This window comes from Myotis lucifugus, unplaced genomic scaffold (genome assembly GCF_000147115.1).
Source record: "Myotis lucifugus unplaced genomic scaffold, Myoluc2.0 scaffold_915, whole genome shotgun sequence".
NCBI classification, from domain to species: domain Eukaryota; kingdom Metazoa; phylum Chordata; class Mammalia; order Chiroptera; family Vespertilionidae; genus Myotis; species Myotis lucifugus.
The window spans coordinates 53353-76702 of record NW_005871963.1 but is presented as its reverse complement, the minus strand read 5'-3'; the positions used below and the strand labels follow the sequence as shown (position 1 = coordinate 76702).

Below are 23350 nucleotides of genomic sequence, written 5' to 3'. Positions count from 1 at the left end.
TGTTGTTGTTAATCTACACCCGAGGATATGGCCCAGGCACTGACCAGAGCCAGAGATCGAGCCTGCAACCGAGATTCATGCCCTTGACCAGAATCGAACCTGGTTGCCTCCCTCCCAGGCCCTGACCAGGGCCAGAGATCGAGCCAGTGAGGGCTCTCCAGCATTTCCGGTTGGCAAAGGGCATGCCTGTTTCAGCTTACAATATGCCCAATGCTAGGAAGGAGATGGCCAATTTGGGTTGCTGTGGAACTAGCGGGAAGAGGATTCAGACAAGGAGAAGGAGCCAGAGGCCAAGGAGGCGGCAAGGAGGACATGGGGGCAGCAGGAAGAAGCTCACATCGAAGATCTCGAAGCCGGCGATGTCCAGGATCCCGATGAACGAGGCGCCCTGCCGCTTGGTCTTGTCCAGGGCCTTGTTGATGCGCAGCACCAGCCAGCGGAACATGCGCTCGTAGGAGGCCTTGGCCAAGGCCTCGATGGCAAAGTCAGCCTGGGGGGGGGAACACCAGGGGACAGCGCGTCAGATACCAGGAGCCTTTAAACCTGAACCCTTTGCCCCAGTAATTTCACCTGCAGGGCCCTCTCCCAGGGAAACAGCCCTAAAAAGGGAGAAAAGCTTCGTGCACACAAACATGTTCACCACAACGTTATTCACAACGACGAAGAGTTGAAACAACCTGACTATCCAACAATTCGGACACAGTAACTTAGAAAGACATCTGCAAAGACCTTTTTAAAATAAATGGGGACGTACTGAAGTACCTACAAGAAATGACAAGCCGTCTGAGATTTGTTCCAAGTAATGTGGGGGGTGGGGAGTGGAGGCGCAGATAAGGGTAACCGTGAGCCAAGACTGGCCATGAGTTAGTCACCCTTGAAGCTGCCTGTGTGATGGGCACAGGGGCTCATTACACTGTCCTTCCTACTTTACCTGCAAATGTTCGAAAAGTTCCATAATAAAAAGCCAGGGAGACAACTAAGTTTGAAATAAAAAGAAGGAAAGGCCTTGCAGGAAATAACAAGCTGCCCAATGACTGTCGTTGGGGAGGAACTAGGGCAATTTTTTTTCCTTCTCTAGACTTTTCTGTAATTCCCCAATCTTAAGTGTTTGTATAGCATTTTCGTAATGAAAAAACAAAGGTTCTAACTGCTAGGGAAATGAACAGTTGGTAATGATTATGCAGGCCGCCTTTCGAAAACAATGTCCTTGGCTCTCTCTGCACAGAATCACCCGCAGGCTGTTGGCCACCAGCGTGAGGACCGGAGCACGGCACTCTGGGAAAAGGACAAATCAACTTGAACTTCAAAATATTTCTGGGAGATGAGAGTAACACCTTAAAAACGCCTATCGCCACTACAGAAACTAGAAACCGCCAACAGAGGGGAGAAGTGGTCCTGGCTGGGAAGGACCTCAGGTCCCGGGGAGGCGGGCACAGCCGTGAGGCGCAGCAGAGGAAAGGCCTGCCCATCTCTCACCACAGGCAGCAAGACAGCAGGTGGTGGAGAGACAGCCGCTTGGCACGGACCTCAGGGATGGTGGAGGCCGCCGCCACCCTGGCACCAGAAACATCAAGTTCTTGCTTTAGACCAGAACGGACAGGCCTGTGTCCTCGCTGACCAATCAGTCTAAGCATTGGCTTGATGCAGAGGCACATCGCAGCCTGAGACTCGATTAAGGATGGCCCTTCTAGGCAAGTGGCCTGGGGCATGTTATGAACTTCTCAGGTTAGCTTTCCCGTGTTCTTTTTTAAAATATATATATTTTTATTGATTTCAGAGAGGAAGGGAGAGGGAGAGAGAGATAGAGACACCAGTGATAAGAATCATTGATCGGCTGCCTCCTGCACACCCCCTACTAGGGATCGAGCCCCTGCAACCCGGACATGTGCCCTTGACCGGAACTGAACCTGGGACCTTTCAGTCTGCAGGCCGGTGCTCTATCCACTGAGCCAAACTGGCTAGGGCTTGTGTTCCTAATGGAGTAAACATGACCTTGTTCTCAGAGCTGATGTGAGGACTGAATGAGGGAACCCATGTGACAGTGCCTAACTGAAGGATGGCCCAGAGCCGCCCTCAAACTGGTCCCTGCCAGGACCCTCGCTGAGGCGGCGGCCCAAGCCCGCTGCCAGCAGGCACGCATACCTGTTCCTTAGTCTGCGCCTTCTGGACGTAATCCCGTCCCACCTTGATGCGAGGGGTGAGGATTCCTCTGGTGAAATCAGTCACGTTGATACCCAAGAGGTGGGACACTTTTTGGGCAGCTAGTATTTTTCAAAGAGAAGGAAGGGAGGAGAAAAAAAAGTTTTAATTAAACTCGAGAACAAGTCCCTCTGCCCAGCCTCTAGTGAGAAGAAAGCTGTGGTGGTAACTGAGCCAGCACCACCAGGACAGCTGCCTCGGGAGCCTTCCCCTTCAACCCGGTGGGCACGGCAGGGAGGAACGCGTCCTAACCTGGGCCCAGCATTGGTCCCTCTGCACACACTCAGCCTCATCTGCCAAGTGTGCAAGTAGGTCTTACCCACAAACAGGACCGAGAGGAGGCAGCCCACCAGGCCCCGATGAGAGGGGACTGAACAGCACTGGCCCACAGAAATATCTTTCAATCCCTGCACCCACATGTTAAACGTTTTTCTAAAGCCCCTAAGCAGGGCACATTAAGGCTGATAACTTAAATGGGGTCATGTGCAGTGACCCACAGGAATAGCTGTGGCCGAGGCAGATGCGGTGACAACAGTGTTCGGGGCCCTGATGCGTGCATGGTGAAGTGTGCATTAAGCTGCAGCAGCAGCCGAAATCGCTGTCTTACTGAGACAACTGGTTTGGTCTCAGGGACAAACAAGGGAAACCCTGGTCCACACGATCGTGGCTTTCTACCTCACTCTGATGCTGCCTTCGTGCAGAAGGGTCGTGCTAAGGTGTTTCACAAAAAGTGCGAGTGATAGCCAGCCAGTAACACACAGAAATTAAAAGGAGTGGCGTGTAGAATTCCTACAAGGCTCCCTTCTGAGCTGACCCGAGCACAGGCACTGCCCCGTACTTCAGTGGGAGGACCGCGGGGTTACCTGTGTTGTCGGGCATGGATGCCTGGTCGGTGTTACGCTCCTTCTTGAAGACAATGTTGCTGAGCTGAAGAACTCCCGAGATGACCCGCAGCAAACCTGGGATGCAAGCAAAGGCAGCTCAGAACCGAGCAGAGGGTGGAATAAGCCCTGACTGGGCCATGGCCTAGTCCACGTGGAGGGCTCACTGCCTCCCGCCAGTGCAGCTGTCTCCAGGGCCTCTGGAAGACCTCAGCTTGAGCAACCCTGTACTTAGATGCGAGCTGTTACACTTCCCAACACCTCTAAATCCAGACCAACTAAGGATATGCCTCTAGCCCAAGGGCCATGCCACTGTCTGTTTTAATAAATAAAGTTTTATTGGAACACAGCCAGGCTCATCCAATTACATATTATCTATGGCTAATTAAAGGTGGCTCCAACCTAAATGCTAGGGAATGGGTGCACTCTCCCCAACTTTCTAATAAAGCCTCAAGGCCCTTTTCACTCTCGCCACCCAGAGAAATGAGAAGACACAGGCAGGTTCTACACCGGTATTCATTCTAGGCCTCACCAACGCAAAGATCCTGGCCCCCGGCCCCCACCCCTCCCACACTCCCTGAGACAAGGCAGAAATATTCCACTTTCAGCGAATGACACGGAATGTAAGGGCAGACGTAGTCCCTGGGCAGGTAAGCACCTGTACTGTGTTCCCCTCTGTGTAAATGCCTGTGGTTCTATGGGGAACAAATAACCCTGAAACTCAACCCTGAGGTACCATCTCCCACACACTCAAGGCTTCCTCCGGCTTCTCCAGGGCTCCCCAAGAGCCAGAGCCAACAGGAAGCTCTCCCCAGGCTCATCAGCTGCTCTGATGCCACAAAAGAATGATGACCAGCCTGGGCCTTCCCTCCCTCACCCCCAGGAGGGCCAGCCTGTACCAATTTGCTCGTCTTCTGGGATGCTCATAATCCTCATGGCCTCCATGGTCTCCTGGAACAAGTCCTTGTCCTGCTGACCGGGGATGGTGACGTGCCCATTGGACAGGAAGCGGTACTTGTTGTATGGCTCCAACAGGAGGTCAGCTGTGAGGGGTGGAGGCAAGGGCGGTCAGTGACGTGCTGAAACCAGGGCTCTAGTCAGCGCTGCAACATCAGGGGTCTGGGAGACTGGGTAGTGCCCCTAAGCCCCGAGAGCCCCCAGGAGCTGTGGAGTAGCCAGGATGCTGACTTTCCTCAGCGTGGGAGACTGACACGCGTGGAGCCCACAAGGCCCGTGATTCACGTGCTGCACCCACAATCCACCCTGGCTTTTCTCTGCATGGTTAGAAACGGAGGCCATGTCAGAATGGCCTGGAAAACATCTGGCTTCTCCTCCTCAAACCTCAGCCGGAGTTTTATTTCCCAACTGGCGTGCTGGCCCGATGCGCAGGAGCCCCAGTGCCCAGCAGCCCCCATGTCGGCAGAGGCCATGACTCACTCTTCAGGTGCTCTCCAGCCCCGGACAGGAGATAGTAGAAGATGTGGAAGGTCCGCTCATCCTTGGCTTGGCGGATAGCACGAGATTTCTCCAAAAGATCTTTGCAAACGTTGAGGAGCTGTGCAAGCTGGAAGGAAGGCAACCCCTCCACTTCCCTCTATCCCCACCACAGGCCAGTGCACTTCACCAGGTGCAAAGAACGGCACAAAGAAGCCAAATAAAATGCAAGCAAACTCTCTTGGCTCTGCCCTTCAAGGGGTGTAGCTTGTCCAAAGAGGGGTGTACTCATTGGGACCTTTTCTATTTCAAGAGCCCCCTTCCCACGAGCCCGTGGAGATCAGAAGGCTCCCCCAGAGAAGGCTGTCGTGCTGGTGTAGGGAGAAATAAATCAGCCTTCACCCCGACTCCACCCCCAGGCACCACACTGGATGATCTTCAATAGGCCCGTCCCAGGCGAGGCTGAACTGCATCCTGCCCGTGAAGAAAAACCCGGCTCAGAGTTGGGCTTTCAATGAGCTGCTCCTGGTTCTCTTCCTGATGCCACAGAGGAGGTGTCCTAACAGGCCCAGGGAGCAGCTTCCTCTCCATCAAGGTCACTTCCCTCCCCGCTAGACCCAGCACTCTTATTACAGTAACCATAAGGATACAAGTCTCAATGTTGGCTCCCACGATGTAGCCATTGACATCAAAGTTGATGCGAATGAATTTGCCCTAAGAAAAGACAATGAAGAGGTCAGAGGCCCCATCCTCCAGATGGAGAGCCTGGAGGGAGAAAACCAAGGTGCCTGGCAGCCAGGGCCCCGCACCATATACCGCATGGGCGCTCAGGACTCAAGTGCCCCCTGCTTCAAGCATGGAGCCAGGATGAGGTGCAGTGGTGCCCGTTCCTCCGCGCAGGGAAGTGTTCCCCACTGCGTGGCTGACCCAGGCTCTAACGGGCTACAGTGGGACAATCGGGGAGCAGCAGTGACTCCTCACTCCCTAGGCTGAAGAAGTTGCATATGGAGGTGCACACCGACTGGAGTACGGCCTGGCCTGCTCCATGCAGCTGCCCAAAAAGCACCAAACTGGAATCTTCCTCACTCCTAAAGCGAGGGCACCCAGTTGGAAGGTGACATGTGCCAAAGCTCTGTGTAGTACCCCCCACCCCACGAGCCAGGACACAGCTGGCCGCCACTCACAAATCGCGAGGAGTTGTCGTTCTTCACGGTCTTGGCGTTCCCGAAGGCCTCCAGGATGGGGTTGGCCTGCAGCAGCTGCCGCTCCAGCTCGCCCTGGAAAGGACCCAGAGGTGCGGTGAAGGCCAGGCAGAGGGGACGGGGGCAGAGCGCAGGCTTGGAAGGGAGGTGGCCCTCCATGCCAGCCTCGGTCTGGTCTCCACATCACTCAAGAGCAACCTTCCCACCAGAACCCCAGATACCTTGATGGTTTGAACTTAGTTCCCTGAACTGACCGATCAGCGGGCCTAGAAAGGGGAAGTGGCAGCTCCCCCAGCTCCAGGAACCCGGTACAAGGACCCAGATCAACCCCGGAGGATGCGTGGGAGGGCAGCCCATGAACCAAAAAGATACAAGGCACCATTCCTTCTCTGGGACAGTCTCCATCCCAGGTACCTGGCTTCCCTCTGCCCTCCTTACCTCAATCCCCACCCAACAGGCCACATTTTTCCTATTTCATAGGCCAGATACAATTCATCTCATCCATGTCCTAATATACACTGCATTTCCTTGCTGGTCCCTGCCCTACCACCCCCCAAACCCACTCCTAGCACACCATGTGGGTGTCTGAGTGTGGGATTGACAAGGGTTCTGAACTGTTTATTAACACCTACTTGTGTTAATAAACTCTACTTGTGGTCACATGATGCTTTGTGGTTGACAAAAAGTGCCCTTGTGCCTTCTTGTCCCTGGATTCCCATGATACAATGGGGCAAAACAGAGTAGCCCCATTTCACCGAAGAGAAAACTGAGGTTGAGGAAAGAAGAATGGTCTGGGTGAGGTTATGCAGCTATCACCTAGCAAAGCAGGTATTGGAATCCGAGTCTACCACCAACAGCTGTCAGTCACTGCCATTCCCCCGCCCTTCGGGGCTCTGCCTGTCAAGTCAGATCAACTTTGGAAGCAGCCATTGTCCTCCCAGCAGACCAGATAATAACTGACACTGGCTGGGGAAAATACGGATCTCGTTCACCTTAATACCTGGGTACCCTCTGGGGGAAAGAAGATCGTGCAAGGGCCGGGCGGGGTTCTGGATTTATTAGCAAGGCTGGAGCCAAGCCAGGATTTTACGGGAATAAAGGCCGCCGGTGAGTGATGAGAAGGAAGACTGGTAGGAGCAGCAGCTCCCCGGAGAGTCGTGAACTACAGTGTTCCAGGAACACCTGCCGCAGCCGGAGCGCTGAGGATGCAGGAAGCCCACCAGAGATTGGAAGGAGCCCAGCAGACCCACCTCTTCCCAGGCCTGGGGGCGTCTTCTATTCTCACACCACACAGCTAAGTGAAGGAGGGTCAGGCAGCCAGATCAAAGGGCAGGGGTCAAACACCCATAGCCGGCTCTCCATGTGTGCCTGGCGCCAATGGTCACAGCACACTGGAGTGCAGGCTTGGGAAGGCCTGGAAAGTCTGCAAGGCAGCCCACAGGCAGGAACTGGGTGAGTGCTACTCCCCCACCCACTAAAACACTCCTCTCAAAACACAGGCCAGGCGGCCAGGCTGGCCGAGCCACTCCCATTCCCTCAGACAGATGGGAGTGGGGCCCCGACGGGAGCCTGCCGCTGCCTCAGCTTGGAGGTAAACCGAAGGCCTCTGTCTCAGGCCTGTAGGCTGTTGCCACGGAACACAGACGGCCAGACCAAACTCAGGAGCAACCATTAGGGATTCCAGAGGCCAGTTCTCTGCTGACAATGGGATGACTAACCTAGGGGTCTTTCCCCGTTGATACCTAATTGGGCACAGAGGAGACTTATTTTTTCAATGAAATTTGTGGGATATGAAGTTAGGAGTTACCGGAGGCCGTGTATGCTCATAGTTTGGGATTACCCATCTGGCTTCTGAAGGGCTTCACTGGCTGGGGGTTCTAGCAGTGGGCTACAAGTACATAAAATACAGGGGGGCGGGGGGAGGTGGGCAAAGGTCAGACTATGGAAGTCCACCTTGGAAGTCTTTTTCTCAAGCTCGACCTTGCCAACCTGCGCCCAGCCAAAGCCCAGCCTTCCCACAGCAAGGTGAGGCCTGGGACGTCCGGTGGGTGGTCTTGGGATGAGCAACTGAGTCCCTCACTGCAAGGGGGAGAGAGCTCAGCCAGAGCATGCCACCACAGGCCTCGGGTGGTAAGTTCAAGAGTGACTCGGGACCCAGCTGTGTGGAAAACCGCCACACAGCTTCAGGCAGGGAAATCAACTCAACTGGTCAGTGGCCTTTACAATCCAGGGCCTGAGCAACAGTCAGAAACCAGAGGCAACCTATTCACTCACTGTGGTTGGACTTGGAGTCAGGAACACAGTGCCCATTACACACCGAAGCCTGGGGAAGAGGATGGGACAAGTTGGCTCCCACTTATCACACCCTCCTCCACAGGCCATGTTACCTCGGTGCTGGGGGCTGCCTTCCCCTCCGCAGCTGGAGTCTCGGAAGCCATGCAGATGGGTCTACATTCCTGCTCTCTACCAGGGACTCGAAGGTCACCCTCTACAGAGCCAGGCGCATACTAGGCATTCAATACATAGTTGGGAAATGGATTTTACAGCAAAGTCAGAGATGGAAAACCACAGCTAGAGAACTCCTAACCTCACAGCCCTGTTTTAAAAATAGGCCTCCTATAAAGAATGGAAAATGGGGGGTGGAGAGAGGGAGCAAAAGAAACTTTATTAGTTTCTAAATATAACTCCTGACGCCCCATGGAAAAAGATTCAGAATGTCTTGAGAAGTTTGGCACATGAAAAGTTACTTTTGGTTCCATTCCAGAAAACTGTACTCATTAGGACATTATGCAGGACACACCCAGGTCTGCATGCAAAGGGACACACACCCCTACTTACTTATATGCGCGGCACACAGCACCCCTGTAAGGGGGAGCCACCCAGACGGCGCAGTTCCCCCGCAGCCTGAGGGGATACCACAGACACTCAGATTTGACAGGGAAAAGTGTGTGCTTGCGAGGAAGAGAGAGAGCACCACACAGGCATGCTGAGACCGATCCCCCAGCTCTGGGCAAGTCCAATGTGGGCCTTCGAGGCACTGCTTCTGACCACACAGAGGCGGCAGGTGAAGGGGCCCACCATCTCCATCTGGTCTGAACACTGCACGTGTGGGACTCCTGGACAGCAGATTCCCGCCCCACTGTGCCTCGGTCAGGGTTCTGCACGGGGCGTTACGCTACGGGGCACGTGGGGAGTCCGGGGCAGGACTGGAATTGCTGAGAACAGCTAGGTGATGAGGCCCATAACCATTCTGGTGGAGCTGTCATTTCAGAGTGCACGAGAGGTCACTGTGTGTCACAACCAGCCCCTCCTCCCCAGACAGTGAGCCGAGCCTATGAGAATAATTCTAGCCGAAGAAAGTGACAATGTGTGGAGTGAAAAGCTGCTTAGGAAAAAATACATAATTCAAGGGCACACGATGATGAGAACACGCATTCCTGGTGCAGAACGTGCAGTAAACGTGCATCTCACCTAGCGAGGACACTGCTGAGTTCGACCATAATCCACCAAAAGGGAGAGGGGAAAAAAAGGGAGGTGAGAAGACTTTCCGATTGCCCCTTCTCTCTTCGCTGGGGGCTGTCCACCCAGAGGCATTTCAACAGCAGGGAAACAGCAGGGAGTCAAATGCAGGCCTGCCCTTGATCCTGCAAGTCTCCATCAGCTTGAGAACCAAGGTTTAGAATCTCTCTTCCAACCTCAGAGGTGAAGGCCACACAGCAATTAGCTGCCAAACCCCGGGGGGTTCCAGTTTCCATAGCAACTCCAAAAGTTGGGAGGCCAAGGGAGAAGTAGGCTGGCTACCAATGGACAGCCTCCTGCAGCGTCGATGAAGCAGGCGCAGCCTCTGCTTCCTTCCCCACACGCTCTCACCTAAGCCGAGCCATGAAGCATTCAATGCTCTCACCTGGTCCTTCTTGCTCTTGTGTGAGGAGGCCACGTGAGCCAGATACTGAATGACTTTCTTGGTGTTCTCCGTCTTGCCAGCTCCAGACTCACCCCTGCCAAGAGAACCAAGGGAATTAGGAGAGGCGGCAAATCCTTGAAGTCTGTCCCTTCCCCACTGCATGCTCTACTGCCCACCATTCTGTTGGGTGCCAGTGAGGGGCCCAACACCTAGTGGCAGAAGAGGGGACAGGCAAAATCATGCTGGTTCTGGGATCCTCACTCAGGCCATTTCCCATGGCCCACTGCCTGCCCTGGTCACTTGGCAGCCTTTGCATCCAAATGTCTTCAGAAAAGTCTGAGGCAGCTGTTGACTCAGGGGTCAAAGGCACTCATACATGTTCCTTCGAAGCTGCACTTGAAGGAATGTTCTGTACCACTAACTCCCGCCGCAGTGGGGTTTATTTATCTCCTTGTCAAGTTCAAAGGATGAGGATGAGACATCCAGTGTCCACTTCAACCAGGTAAAGAAAGCCAGTACTCAGAGCCAGAGGAATGCGTGCCAGAGGGGCCAGCAGATGCCAGCCTGCTCGTCAGGTCCTGAGGAAGGCGGCACAGCTAGATCTTTGCCCATGAGATAATGCTCATCCGTGTTGTGGGAACACTGAGCAGCCCGTCCCCTGGGGGAGAGGCAGGGCTTGAGCTGGGAATAGATTACCCATCAGCCTAGGCTTTGGTAGGAGTCTCAGGGGTAAGAGCAGATCCAGTGACACATGGCCCCGCCACCCCAACAGAAACACTTACGTGCACAGAATGGACTGGTCCTCCCGGTCTGAAACAAAGAAGACATCGGGTTAACTTCTGGTCCCCTTGGGCTTCTGAAGAGCTGCCCATTCCCAGGAGAGGCAGCCCCGAATGCTGCCTCTGCAGGGGGCCCTCCACGGCGCTGATATGTGCTGACCCTATGCCTCACTCAGAGGAGGGACATTCCTGGTGGCAGCCACTCATCCTCCAGGAGCTCCGACTGCCCACGCTCACTGCCCTCCCTGCCCCTGTGACACCAGAAATAGTCCGTCTCTCTCACTTCGGAGAAAGTCAATCTATGGAAAGCTCCCAGGAGCCTACTTTTCTGAGCACTCACGTGGGGCATCCCCTGTGTGTTTATAACTGGGGGTTCAGGCTGTTAGAAATCAGGCCTATGGCAGGCGTTTTCAATATTGTCCCCATCTGAGTAAGGAGCATCGGTTCGGAGGCTGGGTGAGGGGTGTGGTGGGTAAGGCTGGTTTGCAGTGGCACAGCCCTGGGGCAAGATGCCGCCTTGGTCACATGCAGAGCCTCTCAGAGCCCCAGCCTCCTCCTGGGATAGGGACAATGGTATACATGTAAATAACATGCACGAAAGCATCAGTGTGGTGTCTGACACGTGGAAGATGCTCAATGATGTTAGCAGATTTGTAACAAGTGGGTCTCCGGGCCTGGCTGTCAGGAACTTTCTGCACCTACCCCCAGCTCTGTGACCCTCAGCGAGTAAGGATATAAGCCACTCAATGCTCCCCTTGGGCGCAGGGGGAACAGTAATACCCACACTTTGAAGCTAAGTTTGACAGAAATGCTTTAAGATCTTCGGCCCAACCTATGTCAGTGCTGAGTGTGCAGTTTTAAGCAATGGCTGAAAATACAAACTCATTTTTTCCTCTTTTCATCCCACCCCATGTAACACCCCAACACGCTTGAAGTCAAGTCTGCCTGAATCCAGGACTAGGCTACTTATTGATATTTGAGCTGTGGAGAGGTATTTCATTCTCCAGTCTCAGTTTCCTTATCCATAAAGTAAATATGCTCCCAACTCCCAACTCCCTGGGAGAATTAGTTTGAAGAACAGAAATGACATATGAAACGGCCTGCATGGTACCCTGCAAATAGAATGTACTCCACAAGGGGCTGCTGCCTGTTCAGGAAGCCGCCCTGGTCAGGTCCGGGAGCACTTCGAGTTGTTAGCACTTATAGCTGTTAGCACAGGTGCTGCAAAGAAACTGATGGCCATCCGGAAGGACTCTCACTGGCCCCCACCTGGCCAGCCAGGGCCCTGCAAGGCGGCCGAGGGAAGGTGACTCATAGCTTCCTGTGTGCATGGCCTCAGGAGACGGATTTGCAGACGCACAGCGAGGTCTACTTCTTGGCAAGTGAGCCTCCAGCATGCCTGATCTCACAGCACACAGGCCTGGACTCTTACTACCCTCACTTCTCTGTCTGCTGTCACTCGGGAGAAAAAAGGGAGTCGGGACAGAGGAAAAAACCTAAACCTCAAACCTGATACAAACAGCAGCTGCCCACCCAGCTCCTCTTCAGCCTCCCCCATCCCCATCAAGAAATAACAGGGTGGGGGTACGGAGGGAACTCAGCCTTTTGCCTTCACACAACCCCCCACCACCCATCCTGCTCTCCACTGTGGAACGCTCAGAGCAGGCCCCACAGGGGCAACCTTGCTGCCTCCATCTCAACTTTCCCACAAAACAGAGTCCTTCAAGGCTGCGGCTGGGGCTGGGGCAGTCTCCGTAAGACAGGGGGAAAGGCAGAGGGAAGGAGGCTGGGGGTTAAGGGTTGGGGGAGACACACAGTTTCCATCACCTGCCCCCTAAGCACAGAGTAGCGACTGAGAAGAATCTGGGACAAACACGGTTGTGACCTGGGGCCCCAGCTCCCCCACCACATCTTCCTGGGCCGGCCCCAGCTGCAGGCATGTTTAGTCAGCGCTCACAAGCGGGCAAGACCGTACCTGCACGTGCTGGCAAGTCGTGAGACAAGCAGCGGCCTGAGACAAGCAGCGGCCGACACTACCATAAAAGGAAACATTCCCATCCCTCCCAGAAGGAACCGTTTTCCCAGAACTGCCTAGGCCAGGTCCCTGGGATGGCTGGAATTCCTCTAATTGTGTGAGGAGTCAGATGCTGAACAACAGGAAGCAGAGCAGCCCGCTCCCCATCCGCCCACATGTGGGTACACACACATAGGTGCACATGTACACACAGGGACATGGACAAGCTGCACATGGACACGTGTGCACCACAAGTACATGTATAAGAGATGCACACACAGGGCCACATGCACACAGATTCCTGCACACACTCAAATTCCAATTCCAGACCATGCACACCCCACCCCAGCTCTTCCTCTCCTCTGACCTTTCACCTCCAATCCCTGAAGCCAAGTTAGCACTGTCAACACAGCCTAAAAGGGAAAACTCCAAAACTTTCACTTTTCACTTTAAAGAAGCCTCAATTCGCCTTGTCAGGACATGCATTTGGGCAAACGCTTGTGCAGAGGAAAACTGATGGGAGGCCTATCTTATTTCCTCAACTCTGGTCCCCAAGTCCACCTGCCTTCAATGAATGACATCCTGGCCCTTACATCCGAAAGGTCTTTCCAAGTCTTACAGTAGTTTTGGCTCTGCTATCGCGTGGCCTTACAATAACCCTGGGAGGTAGATAAGGCTGCATTGTCCCTGCTGTCAGCCTCCTCTTCTGGGCAGTGCAATGGTTAGAATTCTCAGCAGCTAGTCGGCTCTCCACCTGACTCAGTTTACTCTGCCAGACCCCTGGTGCATTCCAAGGAGGCCCCTCCTTAGTACTCACTCTATAATCCCTTCCTTCCCACACGGGGTCATCTCATGGGATGGGGACACCTGAGAGTCCAGCCCACTCAGTTGTTTTGGCTCAAGTCTTTATTTGGGCCCATATGAACTAACGGCTAATTTGAAAACGCCCTTCCTTCCTCCACACCAGAGGAGACAGACAAACAGACAGAAACCCTATGGCCCAGACCAGGGGAACACCCCCCCCCAGAGATAACCCTGTTCTGGGAAACAGGCTCCCTGCCGGGATAAGGCCCTCCACCTGACTTCAGAGCCTGACTTCAGAGCCTGATGGCTCCTGCCCGGCCCCAACTTGGTGGGGGTGGGGTAGAGACAGAACTATGACTCGGCAGTGGTTTTCCATGCTTTTAAAAGAAAGAGCAGCCTTTCCTCAGATAACATCTTCCTGAATTCCCAATATGAAGAATGGGGGATAAAACCCAGAGCTGCCTGCAAGGTGGAAACAGGGTTCCTTGGAGCACACTTTGACAACCACTGGCCCTGATGTCTGGAGTAGTGACATCAAGGAGAAAGCCACTGGCCACGTGCTCCAGAGCCCTGGTTCCAACCCTCGCTCTGCACTCCCCGTCGTGATGCCCGGCCCCTGGGGCAGCACAGCACAGGTGCTCAGAAACTGTCCTTAACAGCCAAGCCCTCTGCTGCCCAGGTCCACGGGGCACTGTCCTTGGAGCAAGAAAGGTTTTAAGTTACACATTTGTGGTGAGGCCATTTCCTCTCCTGATTTTATTTTAAACCCCCAGTGCCTCAAGGCCCTCTGGAGCTGAAGCACATCTCCAAATGGACAAGTGTTTCCAGGCAGCTGAGAAGGTGGGCAGAGGTGACCACAGGTATTTCACCCCAGGACCAGACTTATGCTCGGGGCCTATCGCTCACTTCCTCTGTGAGAGGAGCTGCGATTCTTGTCCATAAAAGGCCATGAGGCTCACACAGCGGTGACATCAGCCCCGACAGGAAGTACAGAAGGAAGAGAATGGGTCTGGTTCACCAACAGGCCTAGTTCACCAACAGGGGCCCGGGGCTGACTCATTGGAGGCTCACAAAGATAATGCCTCCTGAGGTTCGGCCAGAGCTGCTCTCAGGGCTACACTTGGAAGAGCATCCTGCCCGCAAGACCCATCTTCAAGTCAACCAGGTTTCTTGAGAACAAGAAAAAATGGCACAAAGGGCAGTTTCGGGTTGGGTGATGTGCTGCCTGGGGTGAGTCTGATGGGATGACTCATGAAAAACGGACCTGAAACTTTCCACCACCAAGGGGTCTGTCTTTCATGAAAACTGAGAGCAGACCCCTGGGTCACTCACTGAGGGAACCCCTACTCCAAGTCACCTGGGACAGGAAGTGTCAGGCTGCCCCACACAAACTCCTGGACTCTAGAGTCCCTTCCCCAGAGAGCCTCTGGTGAACCCATCAGGGTCTTAATGGGCCAAAGTGCATTTAAAGCATGAAGAGAACTGTGGGTTCGAGCTCAGAACCTAGGGGCTGGGAAAGGCCTAGAGGACATCTGGTTCCACCATCTGCATCTAGAGGTCAGGACACCGTGTCCCGAGAAACCCAATGACTTAATCAAAGTCACGCAGGCTGGGCCAAGGACCCAAGCCTCTGGATGCCCAGTGCTTCCCCAGAGCGCTCCTACAGGGCGGCACTGCGCCGCCAGCAGCCTGCCTCCGTGCTGCCCACTCGCAGAGTGTCACATGGGGCCTTGCAAGCTGTCTGCTACCGTCTCCGAAGCCAGCCCTAATTCATGAGCTTGGGTTACAAGCACTTGGGAAGCAGAGAAGTGTGAAAAAGCAGGTGCAAAATAATGCACATTAGCCGAGGCTGCAGGTGGACGCCGGGCCCGGAGGCCTGTGTCATGGAGCCTCTGGCAGCCCGCCGGCCTCGCAGTCAGCCAGCGAGAAGGCAGCCGCCGTCGGTGGCTCCCAAGCACACAACATGGTCACCGCTTATGTTCTCTCCAAGGCACAAAGGTAGGCCACGACCAGACAGGTGCTCGGTCAGCAGCAACCCAAGCCGGAAGCCAGCTGAAGTTAGCCCAGTGCCTCTGCCTACACGCTCCCCCAAGGTGGGGCTGTGGTGTGAACCCTGCTGAGGAGGCCCTAGTCCCCATTTACAAGAGGCAGAGAAACCAGGCACCCTTGATAATTAGAAAGCAGCTCAAGAGACTGCCCTTAGCTTTCATTATGTCCTAGGGCGAGCAAGGCCCCAAGCAAGCCTTCTGTCAGCCAAAAGGCAACCAGCAACTCATACAGGTGAGCTCCCAGTACACAGGCAAACCTGCCAGAAACCACTGCTGGTTGCTTATCCACCTTTCCCATGGGCGGGGCCAAGAGCGAGAATGCTCTGTGGGTTACTGCTGAGGCAGCTGATAGGTTTGTCAGGGTGGAGGGAAATTCAAAAGCCACATGTGAGTGCTGACGGGCCACAGCAAAAGCCGCCAGGACACTGGGAAGACAATGACACCTGAGGTCAGTTCTGCTCTTTAACAACACTGCCCTCGGGAAAAAGAAACACAGGCAGGAGGGGCCGTGGCTGAGTCCTGTGCAGAGAGGACTAAGCCACCGACCACAGGTCTGCAGAGGGCTCGGCTCGAAGTGGGGGAGAAAGAGGAGGACAGGGGAGAAGGACAAAAGGCCATGAACAGGGAACTTAAAACACTGCCAGGCAAGGCTCAGGACAAACTTGGCTCAACATTGGAGCAGAAACAGCCCTGCAAAGAGAACAATGGGCTTTGCGAAACACCCTGTTGATGAGTTGTGTCAAACTTGCTGGAGAAAATCAGGAACATGAAGATGCTTCCTGGAGAAATCAGGGGCTCTGGCTGCCCTGGAGAAGGGCAATCAAGTGAAATGAAAGGCCAGAATTTGCTCCCAGAGCATGGCTTTCTTCCTTGGCTTTCAGCTTAGACCTCTGCCCCATTGTTCTTGTGGACCAGTTCGTGTGGGAGAAACATTATCTCCATCAAGAGTCACCAAGCCCAGTTGGAATGGCATCCTGAGCCCCAATCAATACTGTTTGTTTGCCAAAGAACACCTCGGGTCCCAGAGTTTATGACAAAAGTGGACACTGGGCCAACACCGTGGTCAAGACTACAGGAACTTTACAGAAGCTACTTCCGGAATCCTTACTCTTATCCCTGCAACTTTCAGCTCTTTTCTCTCTGTAGTTTTAGGGAATTCTTTTTCTCATCTGATAGCTTAATTCCAGAAATCAGGCAGGGGAAGGAAAGCAACCCTTTTCTCCGAACGCATCACTTTCAGCCCTGACATTGTGCAACACGGCCCTACTGCAGTCTAGGAGCCAGCAATTGAGAGAACAGGAAAAACGGGCTGGTGAGCAGCATTCACCATGCAGCGCCCAGGAGGCTGAAAGCCTAAGGGGGCTTAGCCATTAGAGACTCCGCAGGTGAGCTTTTGTTGTTTGTTTTGGGGGAGCAGTAACAGAGGCATTAGGCCAAGTTTTCAACCACCCCCAAAGTTTCAGGTTCCAAGAGGGCCCTTCTTTCTTCTCTCCCACTTCAGTCGCCCAGAGCAAAGCACAGTGGACCTGTTGGGTTGGATTAAAAACAAAACAAAAACACAAACCCAAAACTGAAGCCCTGAAAAGGATCCATTAACCACAGATCCTTCTAGAAAGAACATTTTACAGAAATAAGACTGACAGGCATGACCACATTATAATTCAGCAGCCTCATTCCAGGGGCTGGGCTTTCCCTTCAGGGGGCATGACAAGCAGCCTCCCAGGTCGGCCCTAAAAGTGCCTCCTGATGCAGGCTCGGTGCGTGGGAGTGGGCCCAGGGCTGCGTGTCAGACGTCTGGGTCCCCACCAGCACATCACTTCACTGATGCTGAAGAACCGGCCTAGAGCACACATGACATTCTCCAAAAGCCCACCACGCTCTCCTGAAGCCCCACGGAGGCCTTAGCCACACAAAGGCAAGCTCTGGGTCCGTGGACTAGATCAGACAAGTGGTGTTATCATTCACTGCAGGGAAGGCAGCTTTGACAAGCCACTTCCTGTGCGTGCTGGTACCCAGGGCCTGAACTCTTTGAGGAGAGTAAGCCACCGCCTGGAGGAAGCATCTGGCTGTCACCTTCATTAAGCAGAGGAGTGTGGACTGAAGGGACACATGACTTGCAGGCAGGGACAGTTCAGTCCAGAAACTGCATTGCCAGACTCCTCTTGCTACCTTCTAAGGGGCACTTACCGCAGGCCAGAAGCCTTCCTTAATTCTTGCACTAACTGTGCCATTTTATTAACCCAAGAGGTAGACGAGAAAACAAGGCCCAGTCCGAGTGAGTGACACAATCGGGAAGTGACCCAAATCCAGCCCAACCCCACACTCTCTTCTCCACGCCATACTTCCTGTTCACAGGCAAGCTGCTCCCTAACCCTAGGGCCCAGCAGATCCCTTTTGGTGACCTACCACAGGAGGTTATGTCATTATCAAAGCCCCTTGCTACCCCAGCACCCTCAAGGCTAAGTGGGGCGCCCCCTCTGTGCTAGACTCTCACTCTCCTCCTGTAGTTTATTTACCTGCCTCTCTGGACTGGGCCTTGGTCTCCTTCAGGCAGGGCCATGACTAGCACACAGTAGGTGCTCTGATAACACGAGGAACCATGTGCAGGCACAGAGCACACCCTCAGGGTGAACCAATGCTGCACATGTGGCCCAGACCTCCCTGCAGACAGCGGGCCTCTGTGTGCCGCTGGCTGGCAGGGCCGAGCCACCTGGCTGGCACATTCCTGCTTAAGTGGAGTCATCACATCTGTGGCTTCCTCAGCCGACTGGCCTGGTGAGTCTATTCAAAGTCATGCTTTCCTGTGCCTTCGAAGCATTTCCCAGCCTCTCCTCAGAGACCCTGGAAAGCAGACAGCTCCTCGGGAGCCACCCCCTCCAGGGCAGAAGGAATGCGGAGAGGAGCAGGAGGGCGCTCCTCCTCCAAACCAGCAGGCCGGGAGAATTCCTCCAAACACCAGCCGGAGAAATGAGGGGCAACGGCGTCCCTGGGGGGTGGGCACAGGACGGAATCAGGAGACCCTGGGTTCTGGAGCTGACAGCCTTTGGGCCTTTGAACATGTCAGCTAACATATCTAGGCCTGTCCCTTTTCCTGTGAATTAGAAGGGTCTATTCAGATGTAAAGACAGCGCTAAAATTCTACCTTCATTGTTTACCCCAAAATGTTAGGCAACCACTGAGAGGAATGTGGACACCCACGGGGCACTTTGAGCAACTGCTTGGTGACCAACCACTTCTGGTGCAGCTTCCGCTGAGAAGCAGAGCAAAGGGTTAAAGAAATAGCTCTCGGATTCGAATTCGTTTAGGCCTGGAATGGAAGCAAACCCTGCTGCCACTCTCCCCAGAAATGCTGTGCGCTCATTAAAATACCAAAAAGCCAGTGGAGGTGAGTGGCTTTCTAACTAATTAGCATAGAAGAGGGTGTTTTACCCTACTCTTACTGGGGCAATAATTGGGCTCAAGTCCAATTCTTTAACTAGCAAATTCTGTAAGAACATACAGACTCATCCTCAGAGGGAGACCCCGAAGTCTGGCCCCAAAGAAAGCCAGCAGCACCAGTTCCCCACCCAGTCACACCTTTGCAGACCACTTCTGCTTCTGTCAAATTCCCCGGCAGCCCCTAGTACCTGCCCCTGACAAGTTCCTATTCCCCCCTAGGGCTGATGTCTGCCCAGCAAGGGCAGCCGCACAGAGTGTATGCTCTCTCACCCTCCTTCCCCTCCCGGGCTCAGACAGTTCACTTGACAGAATCCTAAGGATCGGTTCAAACCCCCAGACAGGAAGACCCATCAACGGCCACGACAACAAACGAACCAACTATGTTACCACAACTTTAATTAAGCCCAAGGCTGAGGAATTAAAGAGCAAACAAAACTGTGCCGGGCACGTCTGGGCTGCACTATAACCACTCACTGACACACCTGCCAGCCTGCCCACAGGATCCGACCACCACGGTGCCTTTCCGGCCACCCCAGGCCTCAGCGCCCACACATTCCTCTGCGCTCTCAAGACACCTGCCGCAGTTGTGTTGGCACCAGGTGTAGGTAGCAACTTGCCTTGTTATACAGCTACAGCCACAGATCTCTGTGTCCAAACATAGCTTGTCTCTCCACTTAGACTGCCAGGGCCTCCAGGGCCAGGATAAGGTACTATCCTCTTGATATTCTAGTACTTTCTATCTCTTATCTCCATGGCCTAATGCAGGACACCATATGCTGCCATGCCCCATCCCGTGCCCATGGCAGATAGCACTCATCTATCCCAGCATTCCTTGGCATTGAATCTTAGCTCCTTGCCAACACAGGGCTGGACAAACCACTACCCATTGATGGGAGCTGACACTCGAAGTAAAACCAATCTGCAAAGCTTATTAGTCCAATGGTTCTCCAGAAGAACATTTGGTAGCAGTATCTGGGGACGTTTTTGGTTATCACAACTGGAAAGGGAGTGTGGTACTGGCATATAGTGGGTAGAAGCCAAGATGGTGCTAAACAGCCTACAATGTACAGGACAAGTATCCCACCCCCCAAAAGAGAAGTATCTGATCCCAAATGACAAGTGTGCCAAGTCTGAGAAATCCTGACTTAGGTAGAGTAGCCATATAATGATTATCATCTAAACTGACATGTTTCTGAGAGTGAAAGGGAGCGATATATTAATACTAACTCCAGGACAACAAGCACAAATCAGGGCCTACAGGCAAACCAGAGTATGTAAGAGATGAAAGACAGAGGGAGGTCCCTTGGAAGGGTCAAACAGCTAATCTCATAAAAGTCCCCAGGCAAAGCCACCAACTACCCTATTTGCCAGAATAAATGCTAGTATGTCATAAGCCACAATCAGCCAAGAGGAACTCTTTTTTCTACTTCTTGTGTAAAGAAAAAGCAGAAAAGGAACTGTCTAGCCGTGCCTTTTAAGATGTGAGTGGCAGAGAACAAACCTGTCCCCCCCAAAACCAGGAGGGCAGCATGTGCTAAGACGTGCTCCCCAAAAGAGAGGAGCTCATTCTAACAGCCTGCTGACCCCGCCACTCCCTGCTGACACCCGACTTAGGGTGAGAACCCTACTCTCAGGAAGTTTCTTTACTAATGAACCATCTTGTCACAACAGGGGCAACTGCTGTTAGTTAACTTCCTCCTTGCCCCAAGAACAAGAGACCTATTGCTAATATCTTTGCAGGTCAACTGTGAACAACAAGAGGAACTTGGAAATGTCCTCAGTCAGTCAACATGGGAGCTTAAGAACTACAGCAAGTCCAAGATTAACCTGAAGGTGAGTGAAAACCTCTCAGGTTGAGGGTTAGAGAGCATGTGGACCCAGCACGGGTACACACCATTAAAAAGAAGCACTGGGGCCTCAGTTCCCCATGCCCGCAAATGCATTTCCTATCCCGGGTCTCCACAAGATGAAAACACCCAACCATGGGCCCTCATAATTTGGGGCAGTTCCTCGGTTCCTATCAAGGCCATTCCCATTATGGCCAAGACTTCCTGGTCGGCACAAAGGAAACCTCCAGCCCCCTGCATAGTCTCTTTATTTTTTAGAATTATCTCCAACTTGTAGAGCTGACTTTTGCCCCTCCATTTTGTTGTTGTTGAACAAATAAACCATGAACGAATCTTTTTGGGAAGCAATTCCACAGTTTGTTGGGAAGTCCAGTCCTAAGAATGCCAACTGCTGGTGCCATGCTCTGCATCATTACATTATTCTTGTCATAACATTATTCTAAAAAGGAAGAAAGCCCACTCGCTAGGACATGGTTCAAGTCCAGCATCCAAGTGTGGGAGCGTCCTGATTCGGTAGCACAGAGCTCAAGAAGACCCCAGGATGCAATTCTTGCACTTGGCCAATTAAAAGAGCCAGGAGAAAACTGACTCATAACCTCCAGAGACAGGACAGGACTCAACTCTTCAGGAATCTCACAGACTTTTCTTCCACCAGACTACCGTAGTTAGCACTTTGAAACAGACATACTACCTTAAAGCTAAAGGGCTGGCTTCCTTGAAGAATTTTGATAGACGTGAACATAAGCCAAAGGCTAGGCCAAACTTGTTCATCATCCATAATTCATCAAGCCTGGTAATGAAACCCCTCTCCACAGCACTATGGTATAATACAGACAAGACCCACATGCTGCCATTTTAAACCACTAAACCAGAGACAAAGTTGTTAACATAACAAAATTCATTACTATCACTGCCTAGATTGATTACAAAGTTTAAAGAAATAAAGGATGCACATGTAATAAGACATGAAAAACCACTATCAGTATAAGATACGAGAAAAATACATATAAGATATGAGAATATAGCCTGCCTGAAAGTTGGGCTTGACTCTAAATTACAGTAAATGCACCATATGCCAGGTGCCCGGCTAAGCTCTGAGAATCAAAAGGCAAGGTGAGTCCTATCCGTGTCTAGGAGAGAAAAACAAATATGTAAACATCTAATTCAAATAAAGTATGACCAGGGCTCTTATGCAAGTGTGGCCCAGATAGCCTCCCTGAAGGGCAGTAATGCTTCAGTCGTGTCTTTAACAAAAGAACAGGGACTTGCCAGGCATTGCGGGCACAGGGAACGGGTAAGGTGGTTTGATAAAAGGAGTTCCAGGTAGCTGGGAAGCTGGAGAGGTGGGCAGGAGGCCAGTCACAGAGGGCACTGTGTGCTGCTAGAGGGTTTGAGTATAATCCTGGGGGCAATGAGGAGTCTTTTCAAGATTTTTCAAGATTTCTAGTTGAGATTTGATCAGATTTGCATTTTAGGAAGATGACCCTCTGGTAGAAACACAAGAAACAGGGCTCTATTGAGAGTGAAGGTTAAGAAGCCATTGAAATCATGCAGACAAAAAATTGTGAGGGTCTGAACTAAGGCCAGGACCATGTGGATAAGAGGTTGAAACATGACAAGAGAGAAAATCTACAGAAAGTGCGAATGACTTGGAAAAGCGGTGAGAAAGAGAGGTGAGAAAGAGCCAGGTTCCAGGCTTGGATGAATGGCTGAATGGAGAAATGGCAGCTGGGAGCACATGGGGATCAGAAGATAGGGCCAGTCCTCAGCGAGAAAGTGATGGAGAATCTATTTGAGTCAATGCGGCCATCATTCAGAGGAATACGTGGAGGGAGTGAGCGGACAAGACCTTGAGGAGCATCAATGTGTGAGGAAGGGGGAGTAACAGGAAAGAACCACACAGATGGGGAGGGCAAAGATAAGGGGAACCAGAGAGAGGGTCACAGGAAGGAAGGCTTTCGAAAGGGAGTGGTCAAGATTGTCCAATGCTGGGGAGAGGGTAAGTAAAATAAGAACTCATGAGTACAATGGGTTTCCCAACATGAAGTGAGGGTGACCTTTGTGGGACAGTCTTGAGAAGTGGTGGGGCCAGACATCACAGATACTTCCTCTAAACAACTGCTGTGGACCTGGCCGAGTGGCTCAGTTGGTTTCGAGCATCATCCCATACACCAAAAGGTTGAGGGTTCAATTCCCGGTCAGGGCACATACACAGGCTGTGAGTTCAATCCCTGGTGGGGAGCGTATAGGAGGCAGCCAATTGATGTTCCACTCTCACATAGATGTTTCTCTCTCTCCCTCTTCTCCCTTCCTCCTCTCTCTCTAAATATATATATCAGAACAACAATGAGGTACCATCTCACACCTGTCAGAATGGCCATCATCAACAAATCAACAAACGACAAGTGCTGGAGAGGATGTGGAGAAAAAGGAACACTTGTGCACTGCTGGTGGGAATGCAGACTGGTGCAGCCACTATGGAAGGCAGTATGGAGGTTCCTCAAAAAATTGGAAATGGAACTCCCATTTGACCCTATGATCCCACTACTAGGAATATATCCCAAGAAACCAGAAACACCTATCAGAAAGGATATATGTAACCAGATGTTCGTAGCAGCACAATTCACCATAGCTAAGATCTGGAAACAGCCTAAGTGCCCATCAGTAGATGAATGGATTAGAAAACTGTGGTACATCTACACGATGGAATACTATGCTGCTGTTAAAAAGAAGGAACTCCTACCATTTGCAACATCATGGATGGAACTGGAGAGCATTATGCTAAGTGAAACAAGCCAGT

At 52.6% G+C, this 23350-nt stretch overlaps 1 protein-coding gene across 1 annotated transcript in view; it reads right to left on the bottom strand.

The window, feature by feature from the left end:
* The window catches only part of LOC102439092 (myosin-9), a 56445-nt gene that overhangs the window by 27684 nt on the left and 5411 nt on the right, over positions 1–23350 (bottom strand). The window contains exons 3-11 of the mRNA XM_006106808.3: positions 10403–10430; positions 9621–9714; positions 5699–5791; positions 5165–5228; positions 4518–4616; positions 3980–4123; positions 3063–3158; positions 2143–2261; positions 338–490 (exon numbers count right to left, since the gene is read on the bottom strand). Coding sequence (XP_006106870.1) covers positions 338–490; positions 2143–2261; positions 3063–3158; positions 3980–4123; positions 4518–4616; positions 5165–5228; positions 5699–5791; positions 9621–9714; positions 10403–10430 — 890 coding nt within the window. The remainder of the gene's footprint in view (positions 1–337; positions 491–2142; positions 2262–3062; positions 3159–3979; positions 4124–4517; positions 4617–5164; positions 5229–5698; positions 5792–9620; positions 9715–10402; positions 10431–23350) is intronic.